At 34.2% G+C, this 26,685-nt stretch overlaps 1 protein-coding gene and 1 pseudogene across 1 annotated transcript in view; both read right to left on the bottom strand.

The window, feature by feature from the left end:
- LOC110037914 overlaps nucleotides 1–26,685 on the bottom strand; it is a 131,746-nt gene that overhangs the window by 25,757 nt on the left and 79,304 nt on the right. Inside the window, exons 15-22 of the mRNA XM_020742655.1 lie at nucleotides 15,490–15,647; nucleotides 9,338–9,448; nucleotides 4,485–4,553; nucleotides 4,235–4,378; nucleotides 4,052–4,126; nucleotides 3,777–3,953; nucleotides 3,611–3,696; nucleotides 3,298–3,352 (exon numbers count right to left, since the gene is read on the bottom strand). Coding sequence (XP_020598314.1) covers nucleotides 3,298–3,352; nucleotides 3,611–3,696; nucleotides 3,777–3,953; nucleotides 4,052–4,126; nucleotides 4,235–4,378; nucleotides 4,485–4,553; nucleotides 9,338–9,448; nucleotides 15,490–15,647 — 875 coding nt within the window. The remainder of the gene's footprint in view (nucleotides 1–3,297; nucleotides 3,353–3,610; nucleotides 3,697–3,776; nucleotides 3,954–4,051; nucleotides 4,127–4,234; nucleotides 4,379–4,484; nucleotides 4,554–9,337; nucleotides 9,449–15,489; nucleotides 15,648–26,685) is intronic.
- LOC110037915 lies at nucleotides 13,621–14,341 on the bottom strand (annotated as a pseudogene).

Here is a 26,685-nt window from a genome sequence, read left to right as displayed (position 1 = left end):
AGCTGCATTGCCAGGCACTTTCACGTGGCAAGCAACCTTTGGTTTAAGTGAAGCAGCACAATTAGCTTTCTTTTCTTGTTTGTGTAGGATTTCATTTGTATTTTAGTTCATTTATTCTACGGATAGTATTATACTAGATATATTGATATTTGTTATACATTTGTTATGATTTCGTTCAATCTTATTCTCTTATTGTTCATTTACACAATTATGAGATATTATGAATATGAATGCCAGTTATTTCAGTTTACAATTGCAGGTGTGTAAAATTTTATTGGTTAGGTACCCTAACTATCTTTTTTACTTGCTATAGTTTTCACTTGATTAGCGAGTGAATTTTCAACCACTATTTTATTAGCAATTAAACATTTTAGTCGCTAAAAAATGATAATCAACTGTTAATCAACCATAAAATACTTTCTAGCGTTTGAAAAGTCAGTTGTTAATCAGCCTGTAATGTTTAGCAGCTGAAAAACTCAACAGCCACTTCCTTTTCGATAGAACTATTCCCATCCGACAAATTTCAGTCAATAAAGTGGTTTACCGGCTGAAAAATATCTGATTACTGACTAATTTGTCTGCTGGTAATAACTTAATTTCTTGTAGTGATTACATGCATGACTCACTTAAAGCCATCAATGCCTTTTTAATGGATCATAAATGTGTAGTCAAATGTTTAGCTCACTGTCTTATAGATTAAAAATATACTCTATGACATCAGAGTCTCCAGACGTGTAGTCGTACTGACCGAGAAGTTGCAAACCATCATCACCGCTCAGTTATATGAGATGGAATCTAGGATGAAGGCGATGGAGCAAGCTAGAAATGCTAGGGTTGAGAGACTCAAGGCTACTATTGCCCAGCTGCAGTGTCAGTCACTTTCTTGTAGCAAGCAACCTTTGGTTTAGAAGAAGCAGCACGATTAGCTTTCTTTTCCTGTGTGTGTATGATTTCATTCATATTTTAGTTCATTTATTCTATGGATACTAGTATACTAGATTTTTTGATAATTGTTCATATATTTATTATGATTTCGTTCCATCTTATTCTCTATTTGTTCTTTTATACTATAATGAGATATTATGAATATGAATGCAAGTTATTTTAGTTTACAATTGCAGGTGTGTAAACTTTTATTGGTTAGGTACACTAACTATTTTCTTTACTAGCTACAGTTTTCACCTGATTAGAGAGTGAATTATCAGCCGCTATTTTATTAACGGCTAAGCATTTCAGCCGTTAAATAAATGATAATTAACCGTTAATCAACAACAAAGTACTCTAGCGGTTAAAAAGTAAACTGCTAATCTGTCAATAATGTTTAACAGCTGAAAAATTCAACCACCATTTCCTTTCCGATAAAACTATTCCCATCCAACAAAGTTCAACCGATAAAGTGGTTTACCGGCTGAAAAATATGTGATTACTGACTAATTTGTTCGCTGGTAATCACTTAATTTCTTGTAGTGATTAAATACATGACCCACTTAAAGCCATCAACGCCTTTAATGGATCATAAATTTGTAGTCAATGTTTGGCTTACTGCTTTATATATTAAAAATATACTCTCTGGCGTCAATAAAAATCTCTGGCTACCTCATACATGTACATAACTGAACGAGTCTACATACTAGAGATATTTTTTTAACACACTTAGGACAAAACAAATAAATCAGAAACTAGGCTACCTTTTGTGTTAGGACAAAACAATTAAATCAGAAACCAAGCCACCTTTTGTGGCAAGGCTAATAGACCCTTTCAAATAAATAGTGTCAACCCTTATTTGCAATTAGATATAGATCACATATCATGATTCTATGTGAATATGTAGGTCTTGATGGCTTTTCGTTCTAGACATGATTGTAAAATCATGTCATGGGATTCCTCATTTGATGAAATCTCATTATGCCATTTGCAATAAAATTAGGATGATGATTATGATCATGATGATGAGCTAAGATCAACTAAAAAATATCTCCCTAAAAGACATCCGTAACAAGTCTACAGGATCTCCTAACACAATGCCACTAATGGCTGCTAACAAAAATCCATAAGAACATATCAAGTCAATTATAACTTTTAACTGAAGAAACTAGGGTCATTGATTATTGCTATTATAAGCTATTTTCTTAGCTTTTACTGAATTTATTTAAAAACTCTCTCTCATGACCCAAATTAAGAACTGACCATAAAGTCTTGTGCCAATCAATAATTTGAAATCAAACTTGAAATTCTAGCAAAATAAAAATAAAACTTCTGGGTAATGTCTAATCTACAATCTAGTATGCTACTTCAAGTTTTTAGAGTGCAAAATCACTTCATTTTTTTCATTTTAGTGATTAAGGAAATTGAGTAAAGACAACTGAGGATTGATTATATTCAATAGCTCTTGAGTAACGTAGTGTGTCAACTCCACATAGCTCTCTTGGTGCCCGTCTCCCATAAAAAAAATTTAGGGGTCAATAGAGATCACTTTTCTCTTTTTTTTTAATATGTTTGTTTAGTGTGTTTTTATTCGTTTTTATGTTTTTTGTTTCTAAAAAGAAATTATTTTTTTTTAAAACACTCAAAATAACTTTTAGGTGTTAAATAACTTTTAGGTGCGAGTTTTTAAAAACAATCACAGTTTAATCAAATAGACAAACATATTTTGTTTCAAATCAAAACATAAACAAAACAAAATGTAAATAAAAAAAAAAGTGATCGCAAATGGCCCCTTAAGGTCTTAACAAACAACATTTAAAAAAGTTCTTGATCTTGACATCCCAATAACAAAAAAATAATAATTTTCATGAGTTCAAAAAAAAAAACAAAAACACAAGAAAAACATGATGAGTGAAATTCTCTAATGACTTCTACCATAAATGAGTCCAGAAAGCTGACACATTAATTGTAACATGTGTTGCATAACAGATGCACAGAATAATTTTTAAGGAGATGATTAAGTGACACATTTAGAGGTTAGGATCATTTTTGTTTTATTTTTTATTTTTTATTTTTTATTTTTTATTTTTATTTTATTTTGTTTAAGTGTTGTTTGAAATCAAACATACTTCGCTATTTGATTAAAGTATAGTTGTTGTTAATAAAACTTAAACACCCAAAAATTTTTTGAGTTTTTTCACAATAAGTTAATTTACTTTTAGAAGCCAAAAATTAAAACATATAAAAAACATACTAAACAAAAATGTTTTTTAAAACAAAATAAAGCACAAAATTGATCCCAAACAAAATCCAAATGTTTTAGATGTGCCTAAAATATAGGAAAGCATGCAGACATCAAAGGACAGAGAATACCTTTCCATCTTGGTAAATTAAAGCAGACGCTTCAATATAAGCCACAGCTTGATACCTGATAGCACAAGGAAGAATTTGGCAATACCAAATATTATAAGAAAGAAATCGAACGAAGCATTTTTATCCAATTAAAAAGCAAAGTTAATGATAAATAAAACATTTTGGTGCCACTCTAGTTCTATATGTACAAAATTTTAAGGATTAAATTACAAAAAACCTCCAAAAATTTTTTCTACTCTATCATCGGTAGCATAAATTAAATAGGAGGAAAAAATTTAATCCAAGCATGACAATTGATTTAAATGCTCCTCACCCAAGATTCAGAAGACCTGCAACTGTACTGACACTGATATCAAAATCAACTTTTGGCTGTACAATGAAGTTTCCTTCAATAATGGGCTACATAATGAAAACACAGCAAATGATATTCGGGTCCAGTAAGCAATTTGATTGAAAGTACAGCAAGTTAAACAACATACCTCTCGTATCAACAAAGCAAATCTTCCTTCACATATTCTAACTCTTATGCACTCACTTTCTGTCAGATTCCCATTAGATGGTGTTCCAGGAAGTCTTAAATATATATCAATAAAGTTCTGCATGGAGGTGCAAACCTTGTTTGGGTCGAGCACTTTCAGTATGTCTTGATACACAACCTGATTCGGATAGAAAAAATTTCACAGATACAGTGACGGCTCTAAGAATGTGTCAACTTCATTGAAGCATAAGTATACCAAATGATTTTTCTTTTCACCTGTTTGTTGCTTTTCAGAACAAAAAGTGAGCTTTCGGGAGAAAGTACGGGGTCGAAGTCATTGCGAATTTTTAGCTGGAAGAAAGACATCAATTTTTTAGGCATTTTGAAGAGAAACTGCTATTTGTTTGTGAGGAACGAAGAATCATAAAATAAGCACAGAAATGCTCAGCCTATACCAACATGCGCATGCACAAGATGAGGCTCAATATGCTGCTGAAACATTGGAAATACTGTTCTCATTATTTCATCCTGAGATAGTGAACAAAAATTTCTGTTCTTGTCTCTTAGAACTCTTGCAATAAGATGAGAATGGACACCGCCAACCTGTTTTCAGAGTATAGTTGGCAATGGGCATTAATCTTTTGGATCATTCCAAAACACCGACAAGCAAAAGTAAATCAACCACAGAGCAACGTTAAATGATTCTTACAACAGCAATCCACAAGTCAAGAGATCTCCTTATTTCTGGATGCAATGCATACACCCCTTCAAAAATGACCTATTAAGTTGCAATAAAAAGAGCATCATATAAAAAGCAAAAAACACATATTTCATGTACTATTTTCTATGTACAAAGCCTGCATAGAATATCATTATCATCAGCTACAATAGAAAAAAAAACTAAAACTTGAGTTGGTCTCATGCTATGAAAACTGGAACATAATGTCGGACCATTTCAACAGTTAACATCTCATCACAATTTTATCCTTCAGCAAATAAGTGGAATAAAATTCAAATTGTAAATTCTAATAATAATTACACAAATTATTAAAAATAAAAATAAATACTCAATAGTTCATAAGTACTGCAATAAGTGCAGGCTTTTAAACCTTGAAAAAAAAGTAATGTTAATAAATATCAAGAATGTTTTTGACAAATAATTTATTACATTAGTTATCTCAGGCTCATTAATAGTCTAAGAAAATATTCTCATCTACACTATATACCAACTTTTTAAACAATTAATACAAATTAATTTAAATTAAATGTGTTCTTATATTGTCCTAATTATTAGAACCTGTACCAGTATTATGAGAAATTCAAACCATAAATTTCTCAAGGATGCCAACGATTTACGTAGATGGATGTAGACTGGGATATCAAAGGAAATGATCAACAACGAAGTAATAGCAAGAATCATAAGGCTTTAAATATGGTCATCCATGATTTACTCTAGGATTAAATCTCCAGAAGTTTGTAGCCAAAATTATAAATAGATCGGGTTCCTATAAAGTGTTTAAGGATCATACTTAGTGGGGAGAAGCTGTAAAATGGTAAGAAGAAAAGAATATACAAAATCGGCGGAGCATGGAAAAAGGTGAAGCAGTTCGGTAGCCGCCTAGTCTGAAAACACTGAGACAGGCCAAAACAGCAAAGTGCAGATTACAGCGAGGATCCACCACTTTTCTCTTCAAGAAATAGATTCACCACTTGAAAGAGAATAGGCTACATCTCTCTAAATTGAAGACCACTGGAAGACAAGTCTCAAAATAACATTGATTACAGTTAATTAAACCTCATTAACACTTAAACCTAAACTGAATGGGTTAGGTTCAACCCATGGATGGCTTCACGGGTTTGCTTAGCCCTAAACTAAGATCAAAGATAAAATTAACCAAAATTAAAATTTGATTTAAACATCTCCTAAACCACTATATAACATTGAATATCGTTAAGTAAATCTAATTAATATTTAAACTTAAACCTAAAACTATATTCAAATACAAATTGAAATTTGAATTTAATATAAGATAACTAAACCTAAAATTAAATCCAAACTCAACCTAAGTTCAATCAAACAAAGTCTAAACCCATAATAGCCTAATTTAAATTCAATTAAGGCATGAACATACGTAGTCAAATTGAAGTTTAAATTAATTAAAATCAAATTTAATTCAATTATAACCTAATCTAATCTTAATCATGATTTAACTCAAAACTTATTTCAACTCTTTAATAAAACCATAAGCTTTCTAAAAGTGAGCCCCTGCACGCAGACGATGTCGAAATTAAGACTAACGGGACTCGAGTAAAACCCCCAAAATTTAGATAATTACGAAACATAACACAATCTTCGATACTATTTTCAATTCAAATAAGTTGCCTTGATATTCATGCAAATGCTTAAAAAGCCGTGCATCAACCTCATAAACACACACAATTGACTAATTTAAATGCCATTGAAGTGTGCATGCATAATAACACAATATCTTGATGTGCCTTGAAGAGCATGCAACTGCATCCAGAAATTCATAGCGAAGCGTGCAATTATATTGAAATTAGTGCAATTTTATTATGCATCTATGAAAGAGTGCAAAATTTATGCACGTGCACTGAAATAAAAGCAGGTGAATAGAGTAGGTGCACCGAGATGCATGCACATTATCAAAATCAAACACTCACATGTGCTCCGATGATAGTTCTTAAATTTAAGCATGTAACAATAATGTGTTGGTTAAATATATATTTAAGCTCCAATCTAATCTGCTTCAAAAAAACTTGCAAATCTAATTAGATTTTCAAATAATATTTTTTTCAAAATTAAATTCAATAATCATTAATCGATGCTCACTCTTGAAAAAGCTAACTTATCTATAAGGTCAGGTCATATGTATCACAATAATTAATCTGATCCTCCTCCGAATGAGGACAAGAGTTCACAAGGTTAAACCCCTATTGAGGCAGTCTGATCAGTCTTCTTACAATGACTGAAGTTGACAAGACTGATAAACTAATGATATTCAAATTATAAATTCCAACAAAAATTATGTTTATAAATAAAGTGACTGCCAAAATCCCCAGTGATATTTATGTTGAACGTGAATCTAATTTGAACGAATATATTTTCATTAAAAAAAATTCAAATTATAAAATTTAAATATATAAACATATGTAAGCTGAATTTTATCCATCTACCATCTACAACCATTTCTATAGTGACAAATTTGAGAATAATTTAAGTTCACAAAACAAATATCATCTAAAATATACTACTATATTCACACTCAAAAAAATCTAATGTAGTAAGAATGAAGCTCAAGTCATCTATCTATATGGTTTGGCTAGTCGTCTGCACAAAATAAAGGCCAAGACAAGAGCCCTCCAACCAGGTGATTTATCTGTAGGCTCTACTATATTACGAACAGTCTGTTAACTAAGGTTCACTTAAATTAGTCCACATAAACAAAGAGCCACCCCCATTCTACAAGTTCTCATTGGATAAAATAGCTCATAGTTGTTAAAAATAATCCTTATATCTGATAGATCAACTCTCTAACTTAATAGACTAGGTATGATAACCATGGATGACAAAACCAAAAGATATTGATCAGATTCATCATCAATCTCTCAAACATCTGCTTTAAGTTCACAATGATAAATTTATATAATCTAAAATTAAATTTTCGTTACCATATATCAAACGATCAATATCCTATTGACTAACCTTAATAGAAAGTATTCTTCCATTTTAGAATTGAGTAATAAACTATAAGGGCTTATGCAAATGAGAAATCACGAACCCCGAATCAAAAAATGCTCACAAAATAAGAGTAAAATCTCTAGGTAGTATTTTATTTACTGTCAAATCAGCATTCTCAAAATTTGATTAGGAACACTCAATGTGAAGCACTCTCTTCCATTTGATTTCGAAGCCTACAAATTTATTAAAAGAACACTTCCCAAATTGAGTCAATCACATAATAAAAAACGACAAAATCAAGCTAAAGCTAAATCAACTTCACATGCCTCAAAATCTATGCACAAAAATAAAATTGACCCTGATTTTTTTAAAAAATAAATTATTTTGAATGGAAGGTTAAAGCACGTCATTTAAACTTCGGAGCATAATTTGTTCATTAAGTTGATAAACTATCACTAGAAATCATAACTGTTAAATTCATGAAGTCATCCCCATCAGATATGTGTTAATTTCTTAAATGCTACTACATATCTTAGATGGTTAAAGGAATTCTAAGCCAATGTAGAAATAAAACAAAACAAAAGAAATTAATTAATAAACTAATGAATATGAGATAATTGAAATAAGAACAACCAATTTTAATGATCTCTATGTAACTCATGGGCATCCTTTCTAAAATTATTAATTCAATCCCATCCCAGAATTTTACCAACACCGAAGATTTACTTATTCTTTAAAGGGATCTATAATGAATAGAAAAAAATATTTTTGTTGGTGGCAACATAAATATCCATTGCATTTTCAATATCATGTTAAAATTTGTTAAGAATCTATGATTCTACAAAATTTGTTTTGTGCATATTTCATCTCATGATAGGAATGCATGACAGTTTTAGGGGGAAGACTTCTCGATGCATCACTATGTTTCTTATATGGTCTATATTTTAGGTTCAACAAGCTAGACACCAATGAATTAAAACTCTATTAGTGATATTCAAAATGAAGAAATTATAGAGTCGTGTGACTATCTTTACGGAGATACAACCATGACTTTAAAACATAAATGGACATAAAAACTTTCAAACCTTTATCAAGAATCTTGTTTCTCATAGTTATTCATCTTACAGCCTAACGCAACACCGAAAGTCCCTATTTGTTTGGTGAAATGTACAATTTAAAAAATGCTATAAATTCAGATGATGTCATGAATATGATAAGTCAAATAAGATTACAGAGTATACAAAATTTATGTACAAAATATTCCATAATAAATGGGTAACTCAGCTTCCAGAATATCACCTCCTAAAATCAAGCTTTTTATCAGTATTAGCTAGCCTGCATGATCCATAGAGTTGTTTGGAGATTCATATTATTTAGTTTGAAATGGAAGCAGATGAAAAGTAAGAGAGAATCATACAAATAATAATTTCATTTGAAGGCGAAGAAGACCCATAAAATATAAATGATAGTTCAAATGTCCAAGCGCTATGCAAGCAGGGCAGATATAGTATTTCACAGATCAAATGACTGAAGGAACATTTACATACATGCCACCCAACTTATATGTATTTATATATCTAACACCCAAACTTTACTTTTTACATTTAAAACACCAAAACCTTCATATCATATCAAAAAAATCACTATTTTAACTTTTAAAAAGTGAAATACAGCTTTGAAAGCAGAGGTAAGGTGACATGTATGTAAAAACTTAAGTTTAGATATAAGATATGTAAATACATAGGAATTGAGTGTTATGCATATAAATCTCCCGTGAATAAAAGGTATCATCAAAACCATCCAACAAATACAGGGCAAAAAAAACAAAAAAGTAAAAGAGAACAGCAGCGTAAATGGATTACCACTCCACAATCCTCAGAAACTTGGAGTTCCTTGAAGCCATTCCGAGTACAATTCTCAAAATCAAAGCAGGGAACCTTTGTTTTATGGTGTTTCCTAATATCTTCAATATTCTGTAATGCATTATGTTGGTTAACATCTTACATTAGCAAAAATAGAAATTTCAAATAAAGGTTAGTAGATAATATCAACTGATATGGCAATATAAATACGATGAACTTTAAGGACATCAGTAGAAGCATTAGGACACATCGACATGCAAAGATGTTCATCACCATGCCAAATAATCTTGAAATTGAACTATGTAGCTTTGGGGATTGAGCTCCACAAAAAATTCACAGGTTGCCCAATCGAATGCAGAAAAAATGGTGAAAGATTGATGTAATTACACGAAGAAATGGTGAAACATTATGTTCGCTTGAAAAAAAATACGAATCCGCAGCGCCTTTTGCCAAATCGATTACTTCAACGCAAATGAAATGTCAAGAAAACCCTTGAAGACTCTCAACTGTTGCTCAAGTTCACATTCATGTATATGAGTGCGTATGGGATGTCCCTAGCACTTTTGTGTCCGTTGGTGGCTTTTTGGTTTTTTATCTTTACGTATCTTTGCTTTATTAAGTTTTTGTATGTGTTGTATTATGTGAGTTAGACCTTCTTTTAAGCCCTCTCATAAAACCTATTTGATATATATATATATGCAATAGAGTGGATATATATATAAAAAAAAGTTACGATGCGGGAGCACTCTGGCGTCGGTGTCGACATCGTCGTCCTAGGTTCCAATGCACTGATGGCGTTTTATTTTTCCTCGGCTTCAACATTGACTTAGTCCTTTTCGCCGACCTCTTTGGTTGTGTGATCATTGTTTTCTTCACTTTCATCCACGGATTTCACGTGTCTATCTCGTCACTGCCACGAAGCGCTGTCTGTGCGTGGACTCGGCTTCGACTCCCTCTCTTTCTGCTTGAAAACTCTGAATTGAGCGTTGCACTCGCAACCGTCCTCTCTGCATGTACGTTAGCTACGATCGCAGTCCAGACTCAATCCCTGTAGCTTGTTGCTGTTCCACTCCCAGTTCCATGGCAACTGCTCCTTCTCAACCACCGACTACTTTAGTTTTAAACTTTGGGAAGGCTTCTTTTGCTGATATGGTTGGCTATGTGGGATCAGATCAGATCAGGTTTTCCCTCAGGTTTACCATGAATCATTCGAAGGCCAGGAGGACTGCAACCTTATCAAGAAGACGTGTGGGAAGAGTGGCAAACTAGCTCTATTTTTCTCTGATGTTGAAGTTTCCATCCTGGTTAACATGTGCAAATTCACCCTCATTGGGAAGTTCCAATCGGGACATCCTAAAATGGAAATCGTTCGAAAGGCTTTTGAAGATTCAAACTATTGGGACTTTGGAAGGTTGGTCTCTTTGATGGGAGAAATATGATGATACAATTATCTAAGGTGGAAGGCTATGCAAAAATATTTTCCAAATAATTTATGATAATAAATGGGAAATATATGAAACTGCTTGAGTGGTCTCCTGAATTTGACCATAGCCAAGAACCACCTATAGTTCCAATCTTAGTTCCAATCTGGTTTAAACTGGTTTAAACTATCTGACCTAAAGTTGCACTACTTCAATCACCAAGTCTTCTATTTTATTGGAGCTGCACTAGGGAAACCTACGAAATTGGATACAACCTCCTTCAATCTAACCAGGCCTTCGGTTGCAATAATTCTTGTTGAAATGGATATCACCCTCCCTGAAGTGGACGAAATATGGATTGGCATTGCCCACAATAGGTATTGGCAGTCAATTATTGCAGAACAAAGACCCAACTACTGCAATCACTGTAAACTGTTTGGGCACACCCCTATCAAATGCTTTAGGCTTCACCCACATTTGAGATCGGCAGTTCCTAACAACATCATCCATGTGAGGGAAAATATAGCACACACTGTTAATCGTCCAGAAATGTTGAATGAGAATTTGACTCATAAGGGTACTCCTCACCAACCAGATCGGCGGCTTTCGCCTACTATTGTTGAGGCAGCTCTTCCTCATATCACAAATGCTACGAATTTTGTTGTAGCAGATGCTAGTCGAAGTGGCTTGGAATCACCTATTGCAACATAAGAGAGTACTCAAGTTCTGGAGGAGTGTCAGAATTAAGGTGTGTTGCAGGCTGAGTCAGATCAGCAGTTTACGGATCAACATACCCCCGGGGTGAGCTCTGCTTTGAAGATCCACCAATTGTTCAGACGGGACTACCTCTGGCAGATGATTGGCAGGTTTACAAATCTAGAAAGAAGAAAAAAGGAATGCTAGATCTCAGTAATTTTCAGGATGACTGTCTCATAGTTTCGGGTGGAAGCTCACATCTCAGTATGTTGTTGAACTCTCTCCCTAGATCTAGGGGAAGGGGAAGTGGTATATCCACCGAATACACCCACCATGATTAGGACTTTTCTTTTTGTTATATTTTTGGGGATTACGTGTGGTTTGAGTAAGTTGTAATCCCTGTTGAGTGGGGTAGAGGAAGAGAGTGAAATCAACAAAGTTTGAAAGGGCCTTGAAGCTGTTTAGTAATTGTCTGATTTAAAAACAACAAGGTGAGCAGCAAAACAAATAGGTAAGGATGACGAGAACAATCCACCAATCTATTCTCTTCAAGATACAGATTCACCACATGACGAAAAATAGGCAACATGAGGCGGGGCTTAAGGGCTGAATCAGGCCCAACAGGTTTAGCTGGAAGAGGTTCAATCTACTAGGAGGCTGGACCGACCCTTCTCCCTCTTTTCATTCGGCGGAAATTTTTCGCACCCTCACATTTCATTTCTCGCCTATTCTATCTCTATTTATGTGTGTTTTCTGAATTAGGGCAATGTTTTGTAAGTTTGATATCAGAATTTTGTCTGGGACAACTGTCGACATCCCCACTTCCCTTCTAGGGCTATATCCAACAAATTGGATGGTGCTCCGGTTGTATTCCTCTACAAAGGTGGTGATTATCTTCCCCAACTTCCTCTCCAACCATTCCCTCTTCTGGGCCGAAATCACTACTCGAGTCCCCTCCCTTCCCGTAACTCTATCCTCCAACCAGCACTCACAGCTGTAACCCAGACAAGCTCGTCAGTTAGCAGAATTATGACGCCCCCCCCGCCAAATCTCCCACCACAAGAAATCTTTAGTGTCATGAACACTCCCTAATTTCCCCAACTACCGTAACTCTTCCAAGCCATTCATCTCCTCCTTTCTTTCTCTTCTCTTCTTTGATGGTCAGCTAGGGCACGGTTGAAGCTTTTATGCACGAAAGGAATGCTCCTCAACAGACTTACAACTTCATCCTCAACTACTTTAATTGCGGCTTAAAAAAGCAGCGAAGCACTCGACGTTGCCGCCTCCCTCTTCCGACGTCGTCCTCTTCTTTGCACGCCTCTCGACTCTCAGTTAAGTCAATTTCACCTCTTCCTCCCTCAACTGGGTCCTTTTATAGGCGAAAGTAACCTCTTGGCTTCTGACCTTCTCGTTTCTCCTCTATTCGGTTTCTCGACACTTCGCTGCAACTTCTAGACTCCTCGCTTCATTTCCTTCTGTTCAGCCTTATGATTCCTCACGCGGTTCGTTTCCTTCCCCCAGTAATTGAGACTGGATTGTTACAAAATAAATAACATGAAAATCAGTTATTAGAGACTTTCATTCAATATTTCGACTACAAAAAAACTATTATTTGCCAAATTAAAAGATAACGTCAGAATTTTCCTGAAGAAAATGATGGATAAAAATGGCATTCCTCCAAGTATAAGGACTTCAAAAATTATATTTAAATTAAGTATTGAGTTTTCAGAGGCTTGTTTGAGTTCTGATGACAATGAGCAAAGCGTTAATAGCAACAGAAGTGGCTCATTAGCAACTTCTCCATTTTTATTTGTAAGAAATTTTATACTTTGAAAACTTCAAATAAAATTTCTCGTCTTCCTCCATAATTCTATAGAATTCAATATAACTCCAACCATTCAGCTTGAGTAAATATGTTGAATGATTGCTGTTTGAACGAACAAGTATTAGATTTTAAATTATCTCATCTAAGAGTAACTCAAGACTTCTGGAAAAAATGAACATCGTGTATGTCAATTTTTTTCACCAAAACAAATCATAATTACTGTAACTTAAAAACCATGGCAATTCAGCAGTATATGAAATATTTGAAGACAAAAATCATAGTTATCAAACAGTTTGAAGGCAGTATCAGATGCCAAGCAAATAGCACAAAAACACAGCAATTCAGAAATACAGAAAGTATAATCCAAGCATGCAGAGAAAGAGAAGCTGCCTAGAAAACAGAAACTTAAACCTTTTAGGTGCGCAGAAGGTTTCTTCAGTCAGCCTCATCAAAACCTTTGTTCCCCACCTGTCGAGACCCTCTAGAGGGACCTCAGCAACAGTCACACAAGTGAATAAAATTCTTCCCTGGCATCTTCTTCCCCATTTCTTTTGCGACCAATTCTCAGACGAACTCATCTAGGAACGCTTCGGATTCCTCTACTCCAGATCTCCCTATTGACATTAACATTTATTCTTATTTCTGTTGTCGCCCTTGCCATTTGAGCAAACTTTCTGTCTCTTTTATGGCACATGTAGCCGTTTGTGGAGATTAATGGTGTAATCCCTTGTTACCACCACTTCTTTCCCTCCTTCCCTATTCTTCTCCACCATACTCTTAGTGGCACTTCGGTCCTTCTAAAGGCCGATCTGCTATTGGCGCTTCGTCCATCTAAAGAATAACTTGTATAGATTTTCCTTCAAATTTTACTCGATCGTTCCTCTTAAATATATCAATGGACAAGTAATATCATTGAATGGATCTCAACTTTTGACAAAGTTTTTGTCTTTGCAAAAATATCTATTTAGATTAGCCGACATCTAGATCATCACCCTCACCTTAATGCAGATCATGCCGTAAACGGTGGGAGAATCCAAATTCAGCGAGCAGGCTTTTCTTATAAATAATATAATCAAAATGTATGAAATGATGTTTGTTTTTTACAAAATAAATGCTTTGAACTAAAATGACTTCAAATTGTAAACCAAAAACAATATTCAAAATAATTCTTTAGGTATTAAAAAATTTTGTAGGAACAGTTTCCAAAATTGATTGTTGTTGAAGTAAAAGGAGTTTTTTGCTTTCAATTGCATTATACATATTTTTCCTTATATTTTGACTTGGACTAAGAAAATGAATAGCGAATTCATTGTGACTTGGACTAAAAGAATGAAAGATGAATTCCTTAAGTATTGAGTTTTCATCTGCAAGAAAAAAGCTAGTCTTTAGCTCAGTCTTTAGCTCTCTAGTTGGGAGTAGTCTAGCTACTCTAAGACTTAATCCCACGCCGAGAATATTCTAATCCCAAACTTAAATTTGTATATATACTTTTTATTAAGAGAATACACAATTACAAAGAATATTCCTTCAATGTTGATTAAAGCTTTCTTTAAAATTCGAAGTTGAACAACTCCAAATAAAATTACTGATTTAAATTTGAACAAAACTCACAAAAAAATAATGTTATATTGAATGTGTCCATAAAATCACATTAAAAAATCTCAATATTAATAAAAATATAGCATGTGCCTCCAGATCGGTTAGTTAGCAGAATTATGACGGTGCAATTATCATCCGCATCAAAGGTACTGTCTAGTGACTAAGAGGAATAATTAATCCTAAAGGCTTGCACCTAACAAAAATATGAAACTATTTCAAAAAATTCTCATAAAACAAAATCTCTACTTGATTTTTTATTTTAAAACTAATCATAAAACTGATCAGTTGACCTGATATCACGCAAATATGAAGAAAAACAACATTGGGCTAGTGAGATGGATAATAAGCACGGCACCATAGACAAGGAGCAAGCTTTAACAAGGCGTAACCTTATACATTATTTGTGCTTGTAAATATCCAAGAAAAAACTTTGACAGATTGTAATCTTGCAGTTCTAGAGTAATTTGGCGTTCAAAGCAATGCATGCAAGCTAATGAAAATAAAACTCACAACAAAGCAACAAAAAGAATTTTCAAAAGATTGAACAAGTCACAAAAGTTGCAAGTCACAGGAATAAAGCATAGTTATTTAAAAAATAATAAATACGATACCTTTGATAACAGTAACAAATCCAATGAATTAAAATCATCATACTTCATGTCTTTTGCTTGTTCAGACTTATAATAACTCTCCAATGAGACTACTTCACAGCCAACAATATTAGCCATCTTCTGAGCCAAACTAGTTTTGCCAGATCCACTGGGACCACCTAGGATGTTTCACAGAAATTAAAAATGTATTGCCAAGATTGGATTTATTGTAGGAAAAATGCAGATAAGTCATCAGGAAAAGAATATTACAATCAACCTAAGCATATCAAACAAATAGTAAATTGAGAAAAACATTTAAAAAAAACAAATAACTTCAGCTGAATCAAATATTTGCTGGGGAAGGAAAATTCGTAAAACTAAAACAATGAAATTCTATCATCTATATGTATTTCATGCTAATGAGATGATGTGGGTATAAATTTTGTGTATAATTTTTTTATGCTGAATATTTCAATCATTCATTAGACTTTAAACATCATTTCATATTTTTCAAGTTTATTACTTTGTTACCAATTAGTTAATTTATCAGCATAGTGTTAGCAGTTAGCTAGTGGATGATAATTGATTCATCTAAAAATAAGTAATGAAGAAGTTTCTATGACATGAATACTTTTTTTTATTACTATTGTGAATGTAGGGACTTTTTTCATCAACTCCACGACAATGAATTTTTGATCAAGCGTAAAACATGAATCCAAGATGGTCAATCTCCATGCCCAAGCATGAGGCATAATATACATTTTGTCTTAAGATATAAATATAGAGATATATACACACATACACAAGCACACACGCACATGAATTTTAAATTTATTAATAACTATTATTTTGCTATATTATAAATTATTTGTATGTTGATTATCCCATAATAAGCTTAGAGGTAGTTTGAACTTAAATTTATCAAGATATTTCTATAATGGCGTTTTATTTATTGTTAGAAAATTTAGTAAGATGAGTTCCAATCTTTAATATTGTGCAATTTGAAGGGCGCCTTGCAATTAAGAAGAAATATGCATTAAGGCACAAACCTTGAACAGCTTCGGTAAGGTGTGTCTCACCGTATCTCATTTAGATTGAGCCATATGTGTCACTTCACTAGGATTTTATATCCTATAAAAAACAGTTCAGCTTCGAACCAACGCTTCGCACACACCTCAGATGCAAGATCCCCCTCTCTATTTCTCAAACATACAACCAGTCAACCTTCCCACCTCTCTGTCTCATGTTGCTTCCGCAGTCGCCATGACCTACAGCTTCTACTGCATCCACGGCGGCAGCTCCTATTATTGTCGTCGTTGACACATGTTATTACTGCCGTCATTGTCGTCGTCGTCATCGCCCCCTCCACCTCACCAAATAGTCTTCTTTCCAAAACCATTAAGTTTTAAAATTTCTACAACTCTAAACCCTACTATTTTTTTTATTTCTTTGAATTTTGAAACAAAAATTTCATTCCAGTTTCTTTTGTAAGAAATGGTTAGAGATAAGGAGAAATTCACATTTGATAATCGAAACGATCTGACATAGAGTCATAGTGTACAAGATGATAGGAGGTAGCAAAAACACGTCTTTATTTGAAATGCAATCACTATGAGAAGATATTTAAAGGTGTTATAAGGAAGAAAAAACACCTATCTGGCTCACACAAAGATGTTGCATCATCTGCTAAAGCGCCATAAGCAGTGAAAAAGGAGATTCAATCATTATGAAAAACTCAACAATGTCATAGCATCTTGCAAAACGAAAATTTAATTATAGAGTTGATATTGGCTCTTACTATGACAGGGCTTCGCAACCATAGTTAGTAGAGGTATAAGAAGTCTCATAGATTATTATATAATAAATGTAAGCACAAAAGATGTCTCTAGAGCATATTAGACAGGCACATAAATATTTCTAGACAGATATTGGGAGGTTTTTTAATGAGAATGTCAAGGAGAGGTGTATCCTGACTTGACATGGATCAACTAACGAAGCAGGATGCTTGAGCCAATACAATATGTAGTAAATAAACTTGCAAGGTAAGATTTATTGCTTTAATTCCATACATTAGCCAAGGCATAAATTCCCTTGGCTAAATATGGAATGGCTTTAAGAAGCAGAAATAGTTTAGCCCAAATTCTTTTGTAAATCTTTTAAAGATATGCACCACGTATATTAGGATTCAATCTTTTAATGATACCTACCATGATGAATGTGGATATTGTTGTTTCGGACCCCGCATGAAAATGCGTAGTTGGCAAATACATGAAGAGAAGTACATCACTTCGCTCACATTACCTTTTTTTTATTCTCAGGTACAAGGCACCTTGAAGGAAATTACACCTCGTCTGGATGACAACCAAGAAATTATATAAGAAAAACGTATGAATTCTCTAACACATCTTTTATCACAAATAAATCTTCACATATGAAAGAACATATCGAATGATGTCATATATTTATTGCTGAAAGTTGAGTTACAAATACATTTAAACTTTGAGCTTTCACCAAAATTCTTATGCTTCAAGTACTTAATACATCAAATACACAATATATTGATTACAAGTAAGCTTAAGCATAATATATCTTCAAATATCGCTCGTTGATGGGTGGCATTGGATGAGATCCGTCTGCATTGATCCGATCGCAAAGGGTCTTTCCCATATGGACTCAAATTTACCGTGTCTTTTACAGAGAGTCACAATTGGGCGGCATAACGCAACACCATGTCTCCAATCATGAAGGTCTTTGGCCTTACCAGCCTATCATAGGCTTTGTCATTCGAGCACAATATAGCACGAGGTTTTGTTGGGCTTGCAAACAGAGTCCCTCAAGATTATCCAGCTCTTTCAACCGAAGTCAGACATTATGTTCACTATTTATTTGATTGCCTATTGCAACACGCAACAAGGGAAATTCAACTTCCAAATAAAGGATTGTCTCGGACCCAAAGGTCAAGGCGTAGGGAGTAACACAAGTGGGTGTACGATATGTCGTACGATACGCCCACAAAACTTCTAAGAGCTTCTCATGCCATTCTTTTGTTTTTTGCATGTAGAAATTTCTTTATAAGGTTTACCAAGGTTTTATAAAAGCCTCAGCCAAATCATTTGCTCCCGGACAATATATCGTGGAAAATCGCCAAGCAATCTGATAATGATGAGCAAACGTATTGATTTTAGTATTTCTCAAAGCAAACATGTTAGCAGAAATGACACGAAGCGGCACACCAAATTAATAAACAATATTATTTTTCAAAAAATGTAATACATTCTCGGTCTTTACTTCGCTTAATGGGATGGCTTCCACCCACTTAGAAAAATAATCAGTAGCTGCGAGAAAGAATCTATGTCTTTGAGAGGACGAATGGTGAGCCGACTATAATATCAGTTCCCTAGGCCTCGAAAGGTCACGATGCCACTATAGAATGCAGAGTACTTGAGGGTTTATGAAGTATTGGGCTAAAAATCTAGCATTGATGACACCTCTTTGCATACTCCATGCAAAAAAGGGACACTGTAGGCCCGTAGTAACCATGTCTTTTGATTTTCATTTTCATTTTGTGACATGCAGAGGGGATCAACAAACACCGTCATGAACTTCAATCATGACTTTATGGATTTCATCTCTCCCAAGACAACACAATCAAATTTACTAAAATGAGTGTCGACAATGTATCATTAATAATCGTGAACGAAAGAGCTCTCCTGCATTTGAGCAATATGGGAACGATCTTCAGGGTGTATCCTCTTTTTCATATATGTAATAATGGCTTGCCACCAATCTATACATGATTCATCAGCAACAACTAGTATTATGCTATCATTACCCAAAGGTGACGCTTCTAAGGAATCAAAATATGTGGGTGACGGGACCCTTCTATCCTAAATAACTATTGTCACCAAAACCTCATTTGGACTAGATAGCGTAGCAAGAGCATCAGCTTTGTCATTCAAATAATGTGATATTTTTACAAGTGTAATATCAGGGATATGCTCCAGTTGCGTCATGACTCGTTTATGATAACATTAAAGTTTGTAGGTCCTCATTACTCGGCCGATCACCATGGGAATATCCATATACTTTTATTTTTTGATATTCATTTGGATAATAATCTCTAGTCCAAGGAATAAGGCTTCGTATTCTGCCTCAACATTAGACATGACTCTGTCAAACTATATGCATAGTGAATAATACCATATTTTGAGGATACAAATATCATCCCAATCCCAGCTTTCATTCAAGAGAATTGATAACTAGCAGATGTTCATCGAGAAAAACATCGTTCAAAATTGAATCAGCTCGAATGGGAAGAGCAGCTAGAAAATCAATGAGAGATTGTCCTTTGACGACATGCATAGGGACATATGCAATGTCAAATTGCAATGGTATCATAGCCCAATTTTCACCTTGGATTTAAAACTTATCCGGTGGGAAAGCAAATAATGTTTTAATTTTTAAACAACAAATATCAATGTCAAACAATATTTTTCTATTGGTGGATATTTCATCTAAGTTGGGATGAAACGTCTACTAAAATAGTAAAGGGCATTCTCTTTCACATTCTCATTTACTTGAGCTAAGAAAGCTCCAACCGATTCATCCAAAGCGGCAATGTATAATATCAGAGGTTTCCATATGATTGGAGCTGATAATACTTCTGGGTTCATTAAATAACATTTAATGTCATCAAAAGCATCTTGACATGCTTTATCTCAATAGAAACAGACCCCTTTCTTTACGAAGGCAGCGAAGGGTTGCCATCGTCCATAAATATTTGTGGTAAACCTCCCAATGAACGCATGCTTCCTGTGAAGAAAATACAATTGTGTTAGACTTTTGGGAGGTCCCTATCAACTATGGTTTAGAATTTTTTAGGATCAACCTTTATGCCTTTATATCGGACTAAGAAAAAGAACATCTCCGAAGATACGCCAAATGCGCATTTCAAGGGGCTCATTTTCAGATCATATTTTCTAAGGCGCTCAAAAACAACCCTTACGTCTGAAAGATGATTTTTTTAAAAAATAGCATTTCATCACTACGTCATCAATATAGCATTTCAATTTGGCGTTGTAATAAGTCCTAAAAAAAAGTACGTCATGACACGTTGGAAGGTTGCCCCAGAATTTTTCAAGAGAAAAGACATGACCTTATAACAAAATATACCGATAGAAGTTCGAAATGCAGTATTCAGAAGGAAAGTCCCCAGCTTCATAACTCCAAGTCAAGCATTCACAAAATTCTTTCAGAAGACCTATGATTTTATGGGCTATAGACTCGATAAGAGTTTGCTTATGAATGTAGGACGAGGCTCATCAACTATACCAAAGTTGATTTCGATCAACTCGTTAACAGTAGAAGAATGATCGTCCTCTAATTCAGAAGGGGAGTCCCCAGCTTCCACCTCCACGCTATTTTAAGCAAAGGATCTCACTGCCTTCCAAAGTAGAAATCATTTTATACGAGGCTAATGGGACTCTTATTTTATCTGGCTTTTTATATCCTAAGCATAATTTTCTCAAGTGGTTTATTCTGGCACAAAGCTTTACATAATCAAGCTTGACAAATTAACCATTTCTCAGACAAAAACCCACTATTTAAAAGATTATTCATCAAAGGCCAACAAAAATTTGCAAGAGGAATATCCTCTGAAATTTCATTATCATCGTTCAACAACATTACATCAGGATTATGTACATAGATATTTACATCAGGATTATGTACATAGATATTAACTTTATAAAAGAGATAGTCTTTTTCTCCATATTTATGTCTCAAGGTACATAAAAGGTTTTAAATTCTTCAGTCGTAAAAACTATTTTTTGTATGAAAAGTTCTCTTTTTATGAAAAAAATAGTGATGTGAAAAAACTGTATGTGTGAAAAACAAGGTGTTTGTGAAAATGTTTTGTTGTGTTGAATATATTTTATGTTTTATTTATTTAGTTGTTAATGTATTGTTTGTTGTGTTGTGTATGTGAAACAAAGGATCTGCAAGACTTATGTCTTATGATCCCGAGTTAGAAAAAAGGAAAAAAGTCAAAAAACAGAAAGGACTTCAAAAACTAGAAATTGAAATGGAAAAAATTCAAAATAATAACTTGAAAAATCATCAAAAATAATTGAGGGATTATGTAAATCCTACTACAGATGAAATTCACTAAAGTATACAAACCTCTGTCGTATAAACTGATTGATTTGAACTAAATCCAGTGATTATCCAACTGGTGCAGAACAACCAGTTTGGGGGAACTTTTTTGGAAGATCCTTATTTATACTTATCAAGTTTTCTAGAACTTTGTGCTACATATCGTTATAACAGCATGTCAAACGATGCCCTTAGACTAAGACTTTTCCTTTCTCGCTAAGAGATAAGGCTATATTGTGGTTATACTCATTAGCACCTGGCTTTATTAAAAATTGGAAGGAGTTAACTCAGAAGTTTCTAGCTAAGTATTTTCCACCTTCAAAGACTACGAAACTTATAAACGATATTATCTCATTTTGTTAGTATAAAGGGGAATCAATATACGAAGTCTGAGAAAGATTTAAGGAACTCCTAAGAAACTCCTAAGAAAGTGTTGTTCACATCATGCTCTGCCCAATTGGTTAATCATTCAAACTTTTTACAATGGGTTAGGAGGATCCGTTAGGTATATAATTGACGTTATCACTGGTGGATCATTAATGTCAAAATCATTTGATGAAGCATATGCGTTAATAGAAGAAATACCTACAAATGAATTTCAATCGTCCTTTGCGAGGGTAAATCCTAAAATTGTAGTCAGTGTTCATGATATAGATGCGATTGTAATTTTTACATCTCAGATTGCTGCAATATCAAGCATGTTGAACCAATTTAGAATGAATCAACCTCAATTTACTCCAGTAAGAGAGGAAAGTTCATTAGGGCATATGATTGATTACAACTTATCATATGAGACATTATATATCATAAATAACTTGTATTCTAACTTTTACAACCTAGGTTGGAAAAACCATCCTAATCTTAACTCGTATTATACTACTTGGGTACTTGGGTGGAAACCAATAATGGGAAAATAATCATGCAAATCTAAATGGAAGTTGGAATAATAAGGGGAACACAAACTATAGATCTTTATAACCACCGGACTCTAACAATGATCAACAATTTGAGGATAAGAAGATGTCTATAGAAGAAGTGGTATTGTAAATAATAAACTAGTTGCAAGGTCAAAATGTTGCGATTAAAAACATTGTGAATCAACTGGGACAAATTATTAATTCACTTAAAAATAAACCCCAAGAAACACTTCCTAGCAACATTGAGATCAAACCTAAAGAGAACAATAATGAACTAGTAGAAGTTGTCCAATTAAGAAGTGGAAGAGAGATAGAGGATGTGGTTAGAAAAGAGAAAGAAGTTGTGGGAGAAATAAAGAAAACTAAAAGACCTAAAAAACATGTTTCTAAGGATCTGCAAAAAGTAATATCTCAAACTAGAAATCAATTTTGAAAGGCCACTACATCCATTTTCTCAAAGACTTAGACAGCATGAGTTGGATAAACAATTTTCAAAGTTCATGGAAGTACTTAAGAAGTTAACGATAAATATTACTTTCGCTGAAGCTTTAGAATGAATGTCAAGTTATACAAAATTTATGAAAGAGTATTAAACAAAAAAAGAAAATGTGGGGATTACGAGACAATTGCACTAAGTGAGAAGTGCAAAGCTATACTTCAGAAAAGGCTTCCTCAAAAACCTGAAGATCCTTGTAGCTTAACAATTCCTTGTGCAATTGGAGAAAGATTATGTGAAAGAGCTTTATGTAATTTAAGATCGAGCATTAATGTGATGTCTCTATTTATATTTAGAAGATTAGGTTTAGCCAATTTTTCTCCCACTACTGTAACTCTTTAGTTAGCCTGATCAATCTATCATTTATCCAAAAGGGTTTATAGAAGATGTGCTTGTTAAAGTGGATAAATTTATCTTTATTATGGACTTTATTGTATTAGATATTGAGGAAGATAGAGAAAATCTAATTATTTTGGGGAGACCTTTTTTTGTACCTAGACAAGCTATGATAGATGTGTAAAAAGAAGAATTGACTATGAATATTAATGACCATGAATCCACTTTTGATGTTTTAAAGACTATAATTATCCAGCTGAGAGAAAAGATGATAATTGTTTTCGGATGGATGAAATTGATTATCTAAGAAAAAACCATTTCCAAGAAAGTTTTGAGAGTAAGGGCCCATTTGGGGCAGCTTATAAGTGCGGGCGGTGTTATGAAAACGCAGCATTTTGAAAACGTCGCCTCACTGTTTGGTTCCCACTTATTGAGAGATTATTGCAAACTGCATTTTGGAAATTGTAAAAGACGTGGACAAAGACGTGGACCGCGGGCTGACCCCCGCGGTCCACGTTTTGCGATTCCGATTTACCTATTAACCCTCGATCCCGTGATACTTCGCTCCCGTGATACTTTGCTCCCGCGACCTTGCCTCTTTTTCCTTCACCTCTTGCTTCCGTGACCCTAGCCGTTCAACGCTGCGCTTCGCCGCTCGCTCCCGTGACCTCCGTTCGAAGACCGATCCAGCAGAGTTTCGCCTCTCGCTCTCGTCACCAAGTCGTTCAACGCCAGATCCAGCAGGGCTTCGCCGCTCGCTCCCGTAACCTAGTCGTTCGACGCCGGATCCGACAACGCTTCGCCTCTCGCTCCCGTGACAACCGTTCGATGCCGGATTCAGCAGCGGAGAATCCATCGTCGGAATCCAGCAGCGGGGAACCATCTACGGATTTGGTTCTTTCTCGAAATGGTTCTTCGGGCTTCACTCCTCCACCTTCGGTTTTCTGTAGTCTTTTTCGATTTTCCTCGCTACAGGTATATCTTCTTCGTTTTCCATGGCATTTCACTTTTACAGTGACTTGAGTTATTTTAACTAATTTGGAACATTTGGAAAGATTTGGAAAGAATTGTTGTGGTTGTTACATTTCTTGCTGAGTTGGTTTTGTACATACTACATCGTCTGCTAGATCGTTTTAATTTTATGCAATACAGAGATAAATTTGATTTTATGATTTGTAGTATATGTAGTTGGAGGTAGTTGGAGACATTATTATTGGAGACATTATTATGATATGTTTTGTAGCTTAAATATATTTGGAAATTAGAAATAGTTCCACAGATTATTCATTTAATTAAAAAAAAAATTTGCAAATAAGCTGTTTACAAAACGCACTAACCAAACAGCTAAACAACTTATTCAGAACAGGGGCAGAATGATCAATTTTTCAGAATCAGCTGTTTTCCATAAGCGCAAACCAAACAGCCATACAGCTTATCCGGATCAGCTGTTCATCAGCAGATTATCAGGATAAGCTGCTTATCAGCAGAAGTTGGATAAGCTGCAGCTACCCAAACAGACCCTAAGTTAACAGATGAGATCGAAATGAACTTTTATGATGAGTTAAAAATATTGTTTAAAAAAGATTGTATGTATGTTCAGAAGAGATGCGAAATAATGGACGTTACCGAAAATAATAAACTTTTAATTCCATTTGTTGAAAAATCTCATGAACTTAAGATGAATGTACCCCACACAATTTTAAAGCTTACATATTTAGAGAATTCTTCTACACCACTAGTCTTTATATCTTCAAATTCGACTCAATCACAAGAAGAACCTGAATTGAATGATGAAATCAGGTAAAAGATTTCCTAAGAACAAGTTATTCAAAATCACTGAATAACATATTCCATGGTATACAGACAAAATGAATGAGATTATGATATTGGGGCAACCAGAGTAAACATTGGATACATTGGATGTTAGACCAAGCGTTTCGTGGGAAGTAAACCATGGTTATCTTTGTTATCTGTTTAGTGTGATTGTTATGTTGGATTTGATAATAGTGAAATGTTGGACTTTGATCCGTGTTTGATGTGTAAGAGTGGATGGGATTAATGCTATGAGGTAATTCATTTGTCATGACTAGATTTGTATGTCTTCTGGTAGTAGCAGGTTGACGAGTCTGTTACGACTTAGTTCTCAACCGGAGCTGAACATTACCTTCAAGCATGTAGAGTTTAGACTTGGACTACTCTATGTCAACTCTATTACTTCCTTTATCTGACTTTTTATTCACTGAGTAAGGTCATGAACTTACTTAGTGAACAACACCTTGATGAACTGTACTATTTTTATTTACCAGATTGTGTACTCTTTAGACTTAGAGTAACCCTGAAATTGGCAACACATGAGAGAATTCTGGTCCATGGGTGATAACCATATAAAGTTTTATAATGCATCCATGTTATTAGTGTAGTTTCTTCCGTTAGAAATTGAAAGTAAGGAGGCGAAATGTGAGTAGAAGGGAGATCGAATTAACCTCAATCGTTCTTCGTTCATGAATTTGTGAGTTTATGTATTGGAGTTTTTGTATCTAGATTTGTGAGTCAAGTTGAATAAGTCATTGGAAACGACAAAACTTATCTCAATATTTTAAACTTGTTAGCATCCACCAATTCCTTTATAAAGTTTAAAATGTGTTTTTAAAATGTGTTCCTGTGTTCCTGTTTAATCTTCAATTTGTATCTGTTCTACTATTTAAAATTTCTCTATAGTGTTATGTCAAGCATATTTAGGCTATAATTACATTCAACAGTAATATTCTACCATGTGTTATTTGTTGATATTTTTGTAGGATGTGTACTAAATTGTAAAAGTGATCTTTCCCTGCCGCATATTTTTGTACTTCATTGTTACACATGTTTGAGCTTAAGTTTGAGAGGAAAGTTAAAATACTTCAAATTTAAACCTTACATGTTTTCAAAAGTACTACAAATAAATTGTAATTTATTTTTAATGATTATTGTTATGTGGAGTCACCTTAAGAATGTTAGAATTTTAAGTACGCAAATGGAGTAGGAAAACTTATTTAATATTTTCAGTGAAAAGGGTGAACCTAGAGTGAAGGATATTTAGTCGAGAATTTGGCAAAATGGATAACTATCTTTAGTAGGAAAAATTGTATTTTTGAAAAATTAAAGATTCTTAGAATTTTTATTTTCAAACATTTAAGGCTCTTTTAGAAAGTATTATTTTTATATATATATATATAAGATGGAGCTGGCGGCTGGAGGTGGAGCTCTGCTAGGGTTTCTGGGGAGATGAAGATCTGCAGCTGTTGGTGGGTGGGGGGTGCTATCCTGGGGGGGGTT

This window comes from Phalaenopsis equestris, unplaced genomic scaffold (assembly GCF_001263595.1).
Source record: "Phalaenopsis equestris unplaced genomic scaffold, ASM126359v1 Scaffold227015, whole genome shotgun sequence".
Classification (NCBI taxonomy): Eukaryota; Viridiplantae; Streptophyta; class Magnoliopsida; order Asparagales; family Orchidaceae; genus Phalaenopsis; species Phalaenopsis equestris.
The sequence above is the reverse complement of the archived record's forward strand: the minus strand, read 5'-3'. Positions and strand labels throughout refer to the sequence as shown.